Source organism: Mytilus californianus, unplaced genomic scaffold (genome assembly GCF_021869535.1).
Source record: "Mytilus californianus isolate M0D057914Y unplaced genomic scaffold, xbMytCali1.0.p SCAF_1, whole genome shotgun sequence".
Lineage (NCBI taxonomy): Eukaryota > Metazoa > Mollusca > Bivalvia > Mytilida > Mytilidae > Mytilus > Mytilus californianus.
Genome location: NW_026262581.1, coordinates 113,201,391 through 113,214,312, shown reverse-complemented (window position 1 = coordinate 113,214,312; position 12,922 = coordinate 113,201,391). Strand labels below are relative to the sequence as shown.

General features: G+C 31.3%; 1 protein-coding gene across 1 annotated transcript in view; it reads left to right on the top strand.

Moving 5' to 3' along the window:
* Positions 1 to 1,125: 1,125 nt before the first annotated feature.
* LOC127730876 (dual specificity testis-specific protein kinase 2-like) overlaps positions 1,126 to 12,922 on the top strand; it is a 31,509-nt gene continuing 19,712 nt past the window's right edge. Inside the window, exons 1-2 of the mRNA XM_052239484.1 lie at positions 1,126 to 1,675; positions 9,291 to 9,412. Coding sequence (XP_052095444.1) covers positions 1,406 to 1,675; positions 9,291 to 9,412 — 392 coding nt within the window. The 5' untranslated portion in view covers positions 1,126 to 1,405. The remainder of the gene's footprint in view (positions 1,676 to 9,290; positions 9,413 to 12,922) is intronic.

Sequence of the window (12,922 nt, the reverse complement as noted above, 5' to 3'; positions counted from 1 at the left end):
TGAAAAATGCTATGTCATAAATATTTCTTAAAAGTCAAAAACTAACATAATCATGTACCTGAATCTGTCAAAGACAGCAAGTATCTAGGAGTTACAATAAGCAATGATCTTGATTGGGGGCCCCATATTAATAATATAACTTCAAAGGCAAATAAAACACTAGGCTTTTTTACGTAGAAACATGAAAAACTGTACACGTAAGGTTAAAAACCTTACGTACACATCACTTGTGCCTCCGACCGTCGAGTACTCCTCACCAGTTTGGGATCCGTACAAACAAAACCAAATAAACCAAATTGAGCAGATACAGCGTAAGGCAGCAAGATATGTTTTTAATGATTGTAACGATAGATCACCAGGCGCTGTCACTGGTATGTTAAACAAACTAAAATGGGAAAACTTACAATCCCGTAGAACAAAAGCTAAGCTTGTTTTGATTTAAAAGATTAAATGGGGGGGGGGGGGGGGGGGTCGTCACTAATGACGTCCCGACACAATCTGACAGGCGAACTAGAGGCCTACATAAATTCCGGTATATATATACAAATAAAGACTTTTTTAAATCATCTTTTTTCCCAAGTACTATTGCTGTCTGGAACGATCTCCCAGAAACAATTTGCATGTCACCCTCCCTAGAATCCTTCAAAGGTGGTATCTCAGTCCACCCTAACATTTGGAGGTTCTAATTAACCTGGCTAATTAATTAGTGTATTTATTAAGCCACTGTACATAATATTAACATGTTTAACATTAAGCTTCAACTAATGTTATTTAAAATTGTAATTGAACTGTGGCAAATATTTTATTTTATTATAACACAATTTTCGACAACCATTTGCATGTACAAAGCGCCACAGTTCCGGGATATTCCACACTCCGGCAACGGAGTCTTTCCCGTACCAGGAAGAAGAAGGGTTCCAACCCAGGATAAAGGGGGGTGCCAACCATATGTCCCAATTCAATAGCATTGATCGTCAAAAAAGGGGAGGTTCCAACCATCAGACCCCCCCCTCTGGAACCGCCAGTGCACAGATATTTAAATAATTAACATTCAGGAAATCATATGATTTCACATTTTACCGCGAAAATAAATCAAAGCACTTCCTACCCATAATGCAACAGAAAGTTTACAATCAAAATGAAGTCAGAAGAGAACAGGATCTGCACACAAATGGTTGTGTTTTGTAACGGATTACGTTCTGTGTACAATGACACTCTCTAGAAGGGAATTAGTAATTCTCAATATAACAAAATGATTTCATTTTCACAAAATTAAATGCAGTGTTTATTACAGGGAAAAAGAAATGAGGAAAATCACCTTGGAAGTTTTCACACTGCAACTTCCCCTATCAAATTTATATTCATACAGGGATATTAAGCAGACGAAGATGTAGATAGTTGGGTGATGAAGGATATAAGTCAAGTTATGACCAATTGTAGAAGCCACATGAAACGATCGAGAACGATTGCTATTAGTAGTTTTGGTGATATGTCTCCGTCAGAATCTCTGCTGAACTGCAACCTCCCAGAGGTAGAGGAAGAATCTCCAGTCTTAAAATCCCGTGCCCCTGGGGCATCTTGTCGAGCTCTACGACATGCTGTCTCGTCGCTTACTAGACTAGATGATTTCATTCATGAAAAAATAGGACATGGATTTTTTGCAGAAGTTTTCAAGGTACATGAAGAGCTGTGCATGTGTATATAGTTGCTTACTCCAATTTGAAGTTGAAGTCATATTCTTGATTCTTAATCTTTATATAATAATAATATTGAAAATTTATAAATGGTACACAGAATTTGATTGAAAATACGACTTATCACATTATTATCAATCCAGCTTGTTTTTTTTTATCAAATTCTTGCACCAATATATATTTAAAAGTATTCTTTTGAAGATTCAATATAGTCCTAGCCAAATTCAAATACTTTGGATCTTGATGTTCATTTCAAATATATTTCATGCTCGCACAAAAAACCTAATCACTGCTTATTGTGTCTGAATAACAGACATTTGTATGTCTCTGTTAATTATTGACATTTTCTTGGTGCCTGTTTTCTATAATATTTTTGATTTCTAACAAAATGTATATGTATTTAAAAAAATCATATTACTAATTAGTACATTCATTCCTGAACATTTGAACTCATGCAATACTTTTCCTAACATGTTATGTGAAGTACAGCTACAGGGCCGAATCTTAATCCTGACAGTGACCAGAAAAATTTCAGGCCTCCCAGTAATCGATCTCTTCACATTTCAATTTAAATTTGAAACAAAAAGTTACATACTAGTTTTGCAAATGTTTTGAAATACATTTCACAGGTTGGGGACAACCAACCAAATTGGGAATAGTTCCCCAAATGAGTAACTATCCCTCTAACAATTGTCAAACGAGTGATACTTTTCTAGTGTTAAAAAAACTATTTTTCTAATACGCATTTTATACTTGAAATTGCACATATTCATGAAAAATGCAGCAAATATTCCAAAAGATGAATAGTCTTAACCTGATTTACTGAGAAGTTACAAGTTATGAAATCTGTGAAAAATTGACAATTTTCAAGGCTTCTAACTTTTTTAAAACCCAAAATAAAAACATGGTTCTTTGGGAGAATTTCTATAGATACAGTGTAAGTGCCATTTTAAATAAAAAGACTCAGCTAAGAAAATTTTGTTTTTAGCACTATCAAATGATTACTCAATGGAGGGATTGTTACTCATTTGGGGAATAGTTTCCCACTTGGTGGGTTGTCCCCAACCTGTTTCAGTGTAGTACAGTACTATATGTACATGTATGTTTTTTGTTCCTTCCTAGTATTTTCCTCATCTAAATGAGAAAAAACGAATAGTGATAATAGATATGGCATGGACCAGCCAAATTAACTCCATATATTTTATTTGGTACATGTAAAGCTGACTTTGCGGTATGGATTTTGCTCATTGTTGAAGGCTGTACAGTGACCTATAGTTGTTACAAAATGTAACTTCTACATGTTGTATGTTAGTTTGTCTCTAGTGGAGAATTGTCTCATTGGCAATCATACCACATCATCTTATTTTTATACACATGTACATGTTTAGAACAATCTCTTCTGGTTGCAGTGATAAAAGTCCTATTCCTTCAATATGACCATAGCTATAGTCTGGACATTTCGCAATACATTTTGATATCATTTCATATCAAGAACAAAAGTGTAACCCAATAGCCATTAGCCAACTGTCATGCATTACATTTATTAAGCAGGGGTTCAAATTTTTTTATGAAAATTTATAAATATTTAAATTATTTTTTTTTGTGTTTTATATTTACATGTATATCACAGATACATGAAACTCAGAAAGTCTTAATCCTTTCCTCCTGAATCTTTGTCAATCGTGACAAGTTTTGTGGAATATGTATATTGTACCTGTGAACAAGTATTATTTTTAGAGAAATATTTTCAGCCTTACACTGTCTAGATTCTTAGGAACTTTGTGTATGATTAAGACATAGATTAAGACCCATATATCTAGAGACAACTAAGCATTTACAAAAAATAACTACATGTACATGTACACATATTTTGTTCCCACTTAATCTCAAAATGGAATAGATCATTTATTTGACATGGGTAGTAATGTCATGAAGGTAACAATTTTACGTTCATGAGCAGGAATCCTAAGATGAGTCCCAGAATCACAACAGTTTCCAAATTCTAGATTCTAACTATGTTTGGACTTAAAAAATTGTATGCCTCATCTACATGTACATGTGCAGGGGGTGCATATTTTTTTAAAGTCTGTCTTTCCAATATCAACTCAAAAAGTTAAAGTTTTGGTTTAAGGTAGGTTATCATGAAGATATAGTCAAATCAACTTGTTCATTTTGTAGTTGACTATCAGTTCATTATACATGTGTTATGTGAACTTTTTGCCAAAGTAGGCTTTTGACCCAGATTTTGTGTTTCACCTAAGAATATGGACATGATAGAAATGTGATAACTTGTAACCAGGGTCCTATGGACAAATATTCAAGTTTGAAAATGTCTTCTGAATCAAATTACATGTACAGTACAAGTACACAAAGTGTTAATTACTACAAGAATCCCTGATCACGATACAGGTGATAGATAAGCATTTAAAAAATTTATATACTCTATTGTAAATTAAGTAGGATGTCAAGTTGCAAGTAAAAAGATTTAGGTGCAAATTAGAAAAAAAAATCAGTTGTTTAATTTAGTGCATACATGTATGTTCAGTTAAGGAGAGGGGGAAACCAGATATGTGCCTCATTACAAGCACCCAAAACTCCTTTACTGGGGTAAATATATACCCAATCAAAAATGATGTATTTTTCATTGGCAATAATTTCATGATTGCATTTAATAAATCTATATTTTCCTCAGTTTCAGTGCTTGAGATGAACATTTCAAAAGTTAGTATATATTAACTTGTTACAAATATTACATGTTTCAACAATGTCATATTAATTAGGCATTCATTTTGAAATAATTCTGGATTAGGGATTTAAGGTAAACTTGTGAAATTGTTTTTATCACCTTTAAAAGATTGAATAAGAAGTTGATTATCAGTCAAATAACAAAGAAATAGCACTTGTAAGCTAATAAGTCATTTCCTATTGTACATGTAGATAAGATTTCTTACATAATTAATTCTTTACTTTAACAGTGTAAACCTTATTTATTTAAAAAGGGTATCTAAGAGACCCTAGTTCAATAAGTAGAATAAAATGAATAACCCTCCCTTTTTTCATGTTTTTTGTTTTTTGGAGTTATGTATTTTGGTTAGTTCGGTAGCAAATTTAAAAAAAATGAATGATTGCTTAAGCTTGTAAAGGGCTGTTTAGGGGTTTGAGAAATTCTAAAAAAATGATATCTAACATTTGATAGAGATATTGACACTGAAGAAGGCCATTTGTTGTGCTGATATATTTGTCAAATTGAATACAATTTCATTACATTTCATTACATTTACAAAATGTACTTCGTATATTACTATCTTATATCTATACAGATTTTGCAGTGCAAAGATTATAATTTAGAAATGTAATTTTGATGAGTTTGCTTTATTGTGATTCAAGCACAGTAATTAGTAAAAAGTTTAGAGGAAAGAATCAGCATTTTGTTTGATGTTGGCAGCATTCTATTACACCTACACCAACTGCCAAAGAATGCTATTCTTACATTATTTGTAATAACATCAAGACTTTATGTAAGAATAATTGTTGTATATTGTACCAACATACTTATCTGCAGTTCAGTGGCTGACAAAAAATAAAGAGAGTCCTTTGAGTTCATACAAACACCTACAATATATATGTATATAGGTATAATACATATGTATGTAGTCATTTGTTGACCATTATTGTAATTGTTTGATGTACATACATTACAATGTTTGGCCTCAGAATCATTGCCCAACAGCAAAGGAAATAATTTTTTGTTAATTTTAATGAAGTTTTAAAATTCCCCACCATGACAACTCTGTATGATAAAATACAAATATATGGTAAAATATTGTTTCTTATGTAGATCAGGCTGTCAGTTTTCTTGTTTGAATTGTTTACGTGTGTCATTTCAGAGTCTTTAAAAGCTGACTGTGCAGTTTGGTGATCTCTCAAATTCTATGTCATTTGGTCTCTGATGGAGAGTTCTCATTGGCAAATATCCCACATCTTATTTTTATGTATACATTAATTGTAATACATGTACCAATACTACAATAAGATTTATCTTATGTGGTGCTGGTCATATGTATTGCTTGTCATGGATGCTTCATTAGAATTAATTATAATATATAAGTCATCAAGAACCTATAGAAAATTTATATTTGGTCATTTGTATAAATTAGAAAAAGAGATGGTTTGAAAGTTAAAAAACATGTGTATATCAGTATAGATATATCAATCTTGCACTAAATTGTTGAGATAGAAAATGACATTAAGACTACCCACACGACTGTCTTACATTAGTGGAGGTACACCTAAATCAAGGTCAGTACCTATGTAACTATGTTCTATAGGAATGTGTAAATAATGTACTGATATTTATGTTTACCTTCTACCAAATAAATTACTCATTATTGACCTAAAGGTGAATAAAGGTCACAAAATAGTAGCCGTTCATTAATCCTTCCTCCCTCAATTATAATTAATAATTAGAATATAGATTCTTACCTAAGAGAATGTAGGAAAGAAAAGGACAGTAGAATTATATCACAGTGGTCAAATCTTTACATTCCACTGACTGCCAATATTTTACATTAATACTGTATACAAATTAAAGCAGTTTTCACTGTCAAAATGATGGACCCCTTTCACTGAAAGTATACAGTTTGTAGATCGTACATGTATTTATTACTTACTTTTTATCTTTTTCTTTTAATAAAAGGCCATATTTTATTTTTGTAAAAGCAAGTGTAGAATAGTATGACTGACATATTTATGAAATCTGACATTGGGACAGGAGACAAGTTCAACTGTTTTGCCAGGAAGTTACCGATCTCTACAGTTCTGCCAAACACCTTTGAGAAAACAACACATAAGTAAAGAAAAGAAAAGGAAATATTAAACTACCAACTTAAAGGCTACACAATGATTTTCATTTGTTTGGTTTAATAGAAATTAGAATGTTAAACATTTCAATTTATTTTTTGTTGCAAAAAGTTGAAAAAGGGGAAGTAGGATATGGGCTTATTTATGAATACATTTGTGAATGATAAATGATCAAGGTTCTGAATATCACTGTTAACAGCAGACCAATAAGACTTTTTCTGACTTTAGCTAAAGAAAAAAAATATCTACAGTTTTAAATGTTATATGTTGCACTTTGTAAATACAGCTGTTTCACAAGCCACGCCTCTTTTGGGGAGATATATAATATTCATAGATATTTTGTTTTGTTTACGTACTGGTTCCCAGATATGATCTCTATGTTTCATCTCATAGAGAAATAACTTGGGAATGTTACCAGTATAAAAACACATGGTAGCGGTGAAAAATGAATTCTGAGGAATACCCAAAGTGAAGGTAGGGGTAGTGCAGAATTTTAGTATAAGTTTAAACTCTTAGAAGTTGGGGGCATATAAATGTTGAAAATATGCTGCATAGCCCTATGTTTTGACCTTTGATTAAAAAAGTAGTGCACATCAACTTTTAAGTTCTAGGATATAATTTTTTACGAAACTTCATAGTAAAAGTGGCAAAGCTTTAGCCGCAAAGGGAGTTCCTATGGGAAATTGTATTGTCTATATTTACAGAAGTGCAACCTATGCTGTTGGGGAAAATCTTGTTATATAAAAAGTTCTAATCTTTTTCTAATTTGAACTTATTATATAAAAGGGCAGTCAGTTCTTATTTGAAAATTAGCATACATAGATGCTTAGAGTTGTCAACAGTTGACAGTGTACTGTCATATACATGCATATATTGTATGATTATCAACTCAGTTGTTCTTTTCTTTCTGGAATATGGAAAAATACATGCTTTAAACATATTTTTGAAAGTTATTGACTGTATAGGTAGTGACTTGACACAATATAAGTAGATGACAATCACTTTTAAGTTATCTTATTGGGAAGAATTTTTATGAATGGTATTTTTAGTCCAAACACATTTAGAATTTAAATTTTCAAATGACATGAAGGGTCGGATTTAAAATTCTATGCGTGAAATATATGTTAATGATATGTAAAGAAACTAAGATTTACATAATAAAAATCTTATCTTCAGTTGTTAAAAAGGTGTGAATAGACTTTATCTACTTTAAACTGTACTGTTAAGTATGCTGAACATAGGTTATATATCCAAGCCTGAATTCACCACATCAGAATACTTAGTAGATTTTCGACAGTTCAATATGTATAATTGAAGAAAATATGTGACAGCAACCCATCATCCCAGTTTGATCAAAATAGAAATTATGTACATGTTACTCAGCAAAACAAATGCCAGGTTATTAATGTATAGAATTTAAAAAAATTGATATTATTTTTTATCCTTTCATATAAACAAGAAGATTAATAATTGAAATTATCAGAAATGTTTAAAAGAATATTGGAAAGATGAGGGAATTAAGGAATAGCAAAGTTAATTTACACAATTTAAATTATATACATTGTATCATGTAACTTGATATAGTACATTTATGAGTGTCTTTTAGTCTACGACTACAAAAAAAGTATTGGTCAAATTTACCTGTGTTTTTAACTTCATTGAGTTGTTTAAGATCCAGCTTTAGTCTTAGATGGAATTCTTTATCATAGTGCTACAATCTGCCAGTAAGCATGGTACATTGTAAGTGTAAGATTGTGTATAACTTTTTTATGGTACTGATTTTTTATTGTCTCAGCCCAACACGTTGCAGGGGACATAGAAATACTGGGTGTCCGTCTGTCTTGTTAGTGCTCTCACATGTACAATTCTTGCCAGATTTTTATGAAACTTTTATCATATGTGTATATCAAATATGTCTTGGACAAGTTCCAAAATCAGTGCCAATCAATTATTTTTAAAAGAGTTGCCCCTTGGAAACATTAATTATATGGAAAATTACATCATTGGCGCTCTCATTTTACAATTCTTGCCAGATTTTTAGGAAACTTATATCATAGCATGCATAGGTAAATATATCAGTAATGTCTTGGATGAGTTCGAAAATCAGTGCCGATCAATTATTTTTAAAAGAGTTATGCCCCTTTGAAACATTAATTATATAGAAAATTGCATTGTTAGCGCTCTCATGTGTTCAATTCTTGCCAGATTTTTTTACGAAACTTATATCATAGGTTTATATCAGTAATGTCTTTGACGAGTTTGAAAATCAGTGCCAATCAATAATTTTTTTAAAAGAGTCATGTCCCTTGGAAATATTGATTATATGGAAAATTGCATTGTCAGCGCTCTCGTGTGTACAATTATTGCCAGAATTTTATGAAACTTATTATCATTGATTTCTATATCAGCAATGTCTTTGACACTTTTTAAAATAAGTGCTGATCAAATATTTTTAACGAGTTATGCCCCTTGGAAATCACATTGCATTTGCTCTGAAGCCTTCATTTCTCTAAGATATTAATGAAAAAGTTTTAAAGGACAAAAAAAAGTGTTGTTTTTTTTAGTTATTGCCCTTGTACCTTGGATAGATAAAATATGTGCAACGCATGGGACATTGGAACTCTGTTCTTTTATTGAATTTTAGTTTACATGATGATGTGTGTGGATATCACTGAAACTTATTTAAAAAAGATAATGCATCTTTATATTCTAATGTGTTTTTTTGTTGTCTTATAGGTAACTCACAAAGTTTCTGGTCAAGTAATGGTGTTGAAGATGAATACGAACTCAGAAAATCGTCCTAATATGTTACGTGAGGTACAACTAATGAACAGACTATCACATCCTAACATTCTAAGGTAAGAAATTGGTCTTAACATGTAATGTGAAGTACAGCTAGTGAACAGACTTTCACATCCTCGGGCCCACATATTAACATTCTAAGGCCTAACATGTTATGTAAAGTACAGCTAATGAACAGACTATCACGTCCTAACATTCTAAGGTTATTTCAAATTGAAAAATTAATAATTGCACAATATTGTTCATAGAATTAGAAACAAAAGAAATCTTTTTATCGTTTTTAAATGAAACAAAAGACAAATGATTTTTTTCTAGAATTTTAGTTATTTTCCTGCCAATTCAAAAAGAATTACTCTCTGAAGCCAAAGATATAGAGGAAAATTTTGGACTTGAGAGCATATATCTAAATTTGTTTCTTTCTTCTGGGTAGGAAACAGGAATTACAAATCCTGAGGCATTGGAAATCGATAAAGCTTAATTCCATATTTATGAGGCAGGGGACATAGATAATTGTACAGCCACAGTGTTCAATCCTGGAATAAAAAGATTTAGAAAAAGAATCACCCATTAAGGGTCAACATCTGGCTCATAGTAAGGAGTCATTTATATTTAGAGAGTTTTGACAAGTTTTGTGGACCCTTGCGCTGTAAAGAGGGATTGTCAAAGTTGTAAACTCACGGTCCCTAGGCCTCCTAGAATATGTTGTGCTGTTGAATCTGTATGCACAATTTTAATGGTCCTGATTATAAAAATGATAATCTGTGTTATTTTGGTTGTGTCCACTTTTGTTCATGGCGTCTGATTATCCAATGTACACTATGGTAAGAACTGTTTACCTATAGTAAAACACAACTACAGATGAATAAAAAATGAGATTCAAATACAGATAAACGTGTGTTTGAGAAAAAAAAATTAGATTTCATAGTGCATTGTACTTTTTAAATTCAAATTCAAATTTGTATTGTACTTGATTAATAGATTTATCTATTATAGCATATTTTATTGAATATATGTAATATTTTTGATAAAAACTTCATTATTTCCTTTTATTGATAGGTTGTGTCAAATTTCTGATAAAATCTGTTCCAATTAATCAATATTTTGATAAAATAACAATATATCCCATTCATTAACCTGACAAATCTTACATATGTTGTACCTTTAATTTACTATTTATCAATTAACTTGTGACAAACATCAGATTAAGTTATTGATATCTAATAAGCAGGATACATCTGTTCACTAATAGATTGTAATTTTATTAGTAGGTGTAGTATTGTATCTTTGTCACTATTGTACATGTCCTACTTCAACTCATCCTCATCAATCATGTCTTGTCAAGAGCTTTTGATTTTTATACCTGTATAGCTTGTCATTAATTTTCAAAAGTAACCTTTTTTTAACTGGCTTATACAGCTGCAGGTCTATCCTGAAATTGCATGATCCATGTTACTTTCCAATGCATGCTACTTAAGAAATGTGACAATTTCGAATGACCATCATCATCATGGGCAAAATTAAATAAAATTGAAATAAATAACTTAAATAAGTTTGGTTGCAGTAAAATGACTATCACTATATATAACTGGTGATGGTTACTATAAGGTTTATGAAAAAGATATATGTATTATCATAAAACATACATCCTACAAACACAGGTCAAAAGAACTAGGATACGTTTTATGTAGATATATATATAAAAATTGGACACTTTGAGTGAATTGACCTTCAATAGATGGTTAGACTATAGAAAAACTCCATCATATGTATACTGCAAGTTGACATGGATGAGCTGTTGTAACTACAAGGTGATAGAGTATTGACAAGAAAGACAGGTCAATAGTCAATACCAATGTTTCAAGGTCACAAGACATGCATGTACTTAAAAATAGTCAGAAATTATTAATTTTAAGGAATATAGGGTTTTTGAAATGCCCAATTTTCCTGAATTGATGTTCTAGGGTAACAGATTAGAGTATAACCTCTCTGTATACCTATTACTAACAGACTGAAAACAGATAAGGGATATGTTTAGAAGGTTAATCATATAATCTCAGAGATCATAATGTTAACTTACCTTAGCAGTAAATGTTAATATACTGTCATTAAATCGAAATCTAAAATCAAAAGATGAAATATTTGTACAATTATTCTTGGTTCAATTCAAATTGACCTTAATAAAAAAAGTTTCCACGAACATATAAAATGTTCTGGCATGTAAATATATAAAACATCTTAAAAAAACAGGCAAAACCTAATGAAGATATGTACATTAGTCATAACCAGCATTATATGCTTAAACCCAAAGAACATGTACAGGCCTTAATGAACCAATGGTTAGACTGTATATATCTTAAGCTTTTTGTCCCACAAAACATGCAAAAGGGAAATTGCACCTAGATGTCATATCAAATCATATACTAGTGGACATTTTGAACTTGTACATTACATAGATACTATACAATACTGTCTATACTGGTGTTATTACATAGAGAATGATACATGGTAAAATCTGTATCACATGTTGTATTGACCCCGAGTAACCAATGTCAGGCATACAAATTACGGTTTGACCAGTTTTTGTTTTAAATTATGCAAACACAGTCAGGAAAACGAAGTCCGATGTCAACAAATTTCAGGAACGGTTAAAGTGAATTCTGTTTTTCTCATATTTCCACTGTCCGCGGACTGCGGCTAACATGTCTGACATTGTCATCTGCTAAAATTTCAAGCAGATAACAACTGAGGATTTCTGAAAACAGTCACCAGATGTTCCAAAACGAATGTGATACAGGGTATGCGATACAGGTCTGGAGTTTCCATCTTTATCAAATATTCAAAATTGCAGTAACAAGTACTAAAACTAAGATAAATAAGAATATCATCGAATAAACACTAGATGTCATCTATGATACACCTCAAGACACCTGGGATTTTTATAATTCATAAATACATGTACAATACTGATATTATTACATATAAATATCATCTGAATAAACATTTAGAAGCCATCTCCCATGATATACCTCAGGACTCCAGGGACTTGAATAATTCATAGATACTATACATGTACAATCCTGGTATTATAACATAAATATCATCTGAATAAACACCTAGATGTCATCTCTCATGATATACCTCAGGACACTCAGGACTTGAATAATCCATAAATACTATACATGTACAATAATGGTATTATAACATATATAGATATGATCTGAATAAACACACTTGACAGTAGGACTAACACTTGAAGATAAAAAGATACAAATTATATAATTTGTAACATCGTGTTAATTTCCGTAACAAGGTTTCTCGGTCAAGCAGATTATTTTTATTTAAGACTGTAAAATTATTGTTTGATCCTTTAAAAATATGCTAAAAGCCTATATGTATATACATTTGTATCTAATCAGCTTTTTATTCTGGTTCTCAGAAAATAGCTTACCCCCTCCTCCAATTATATTCAATGTCCAGAATCACTATTAGCCTGGGGGTTGGGCAATTCTACTGTCAACCTGCCAGTCTCTGTAAGTTTAGTTCAGCTCAGATTTTTTAAATGTCAG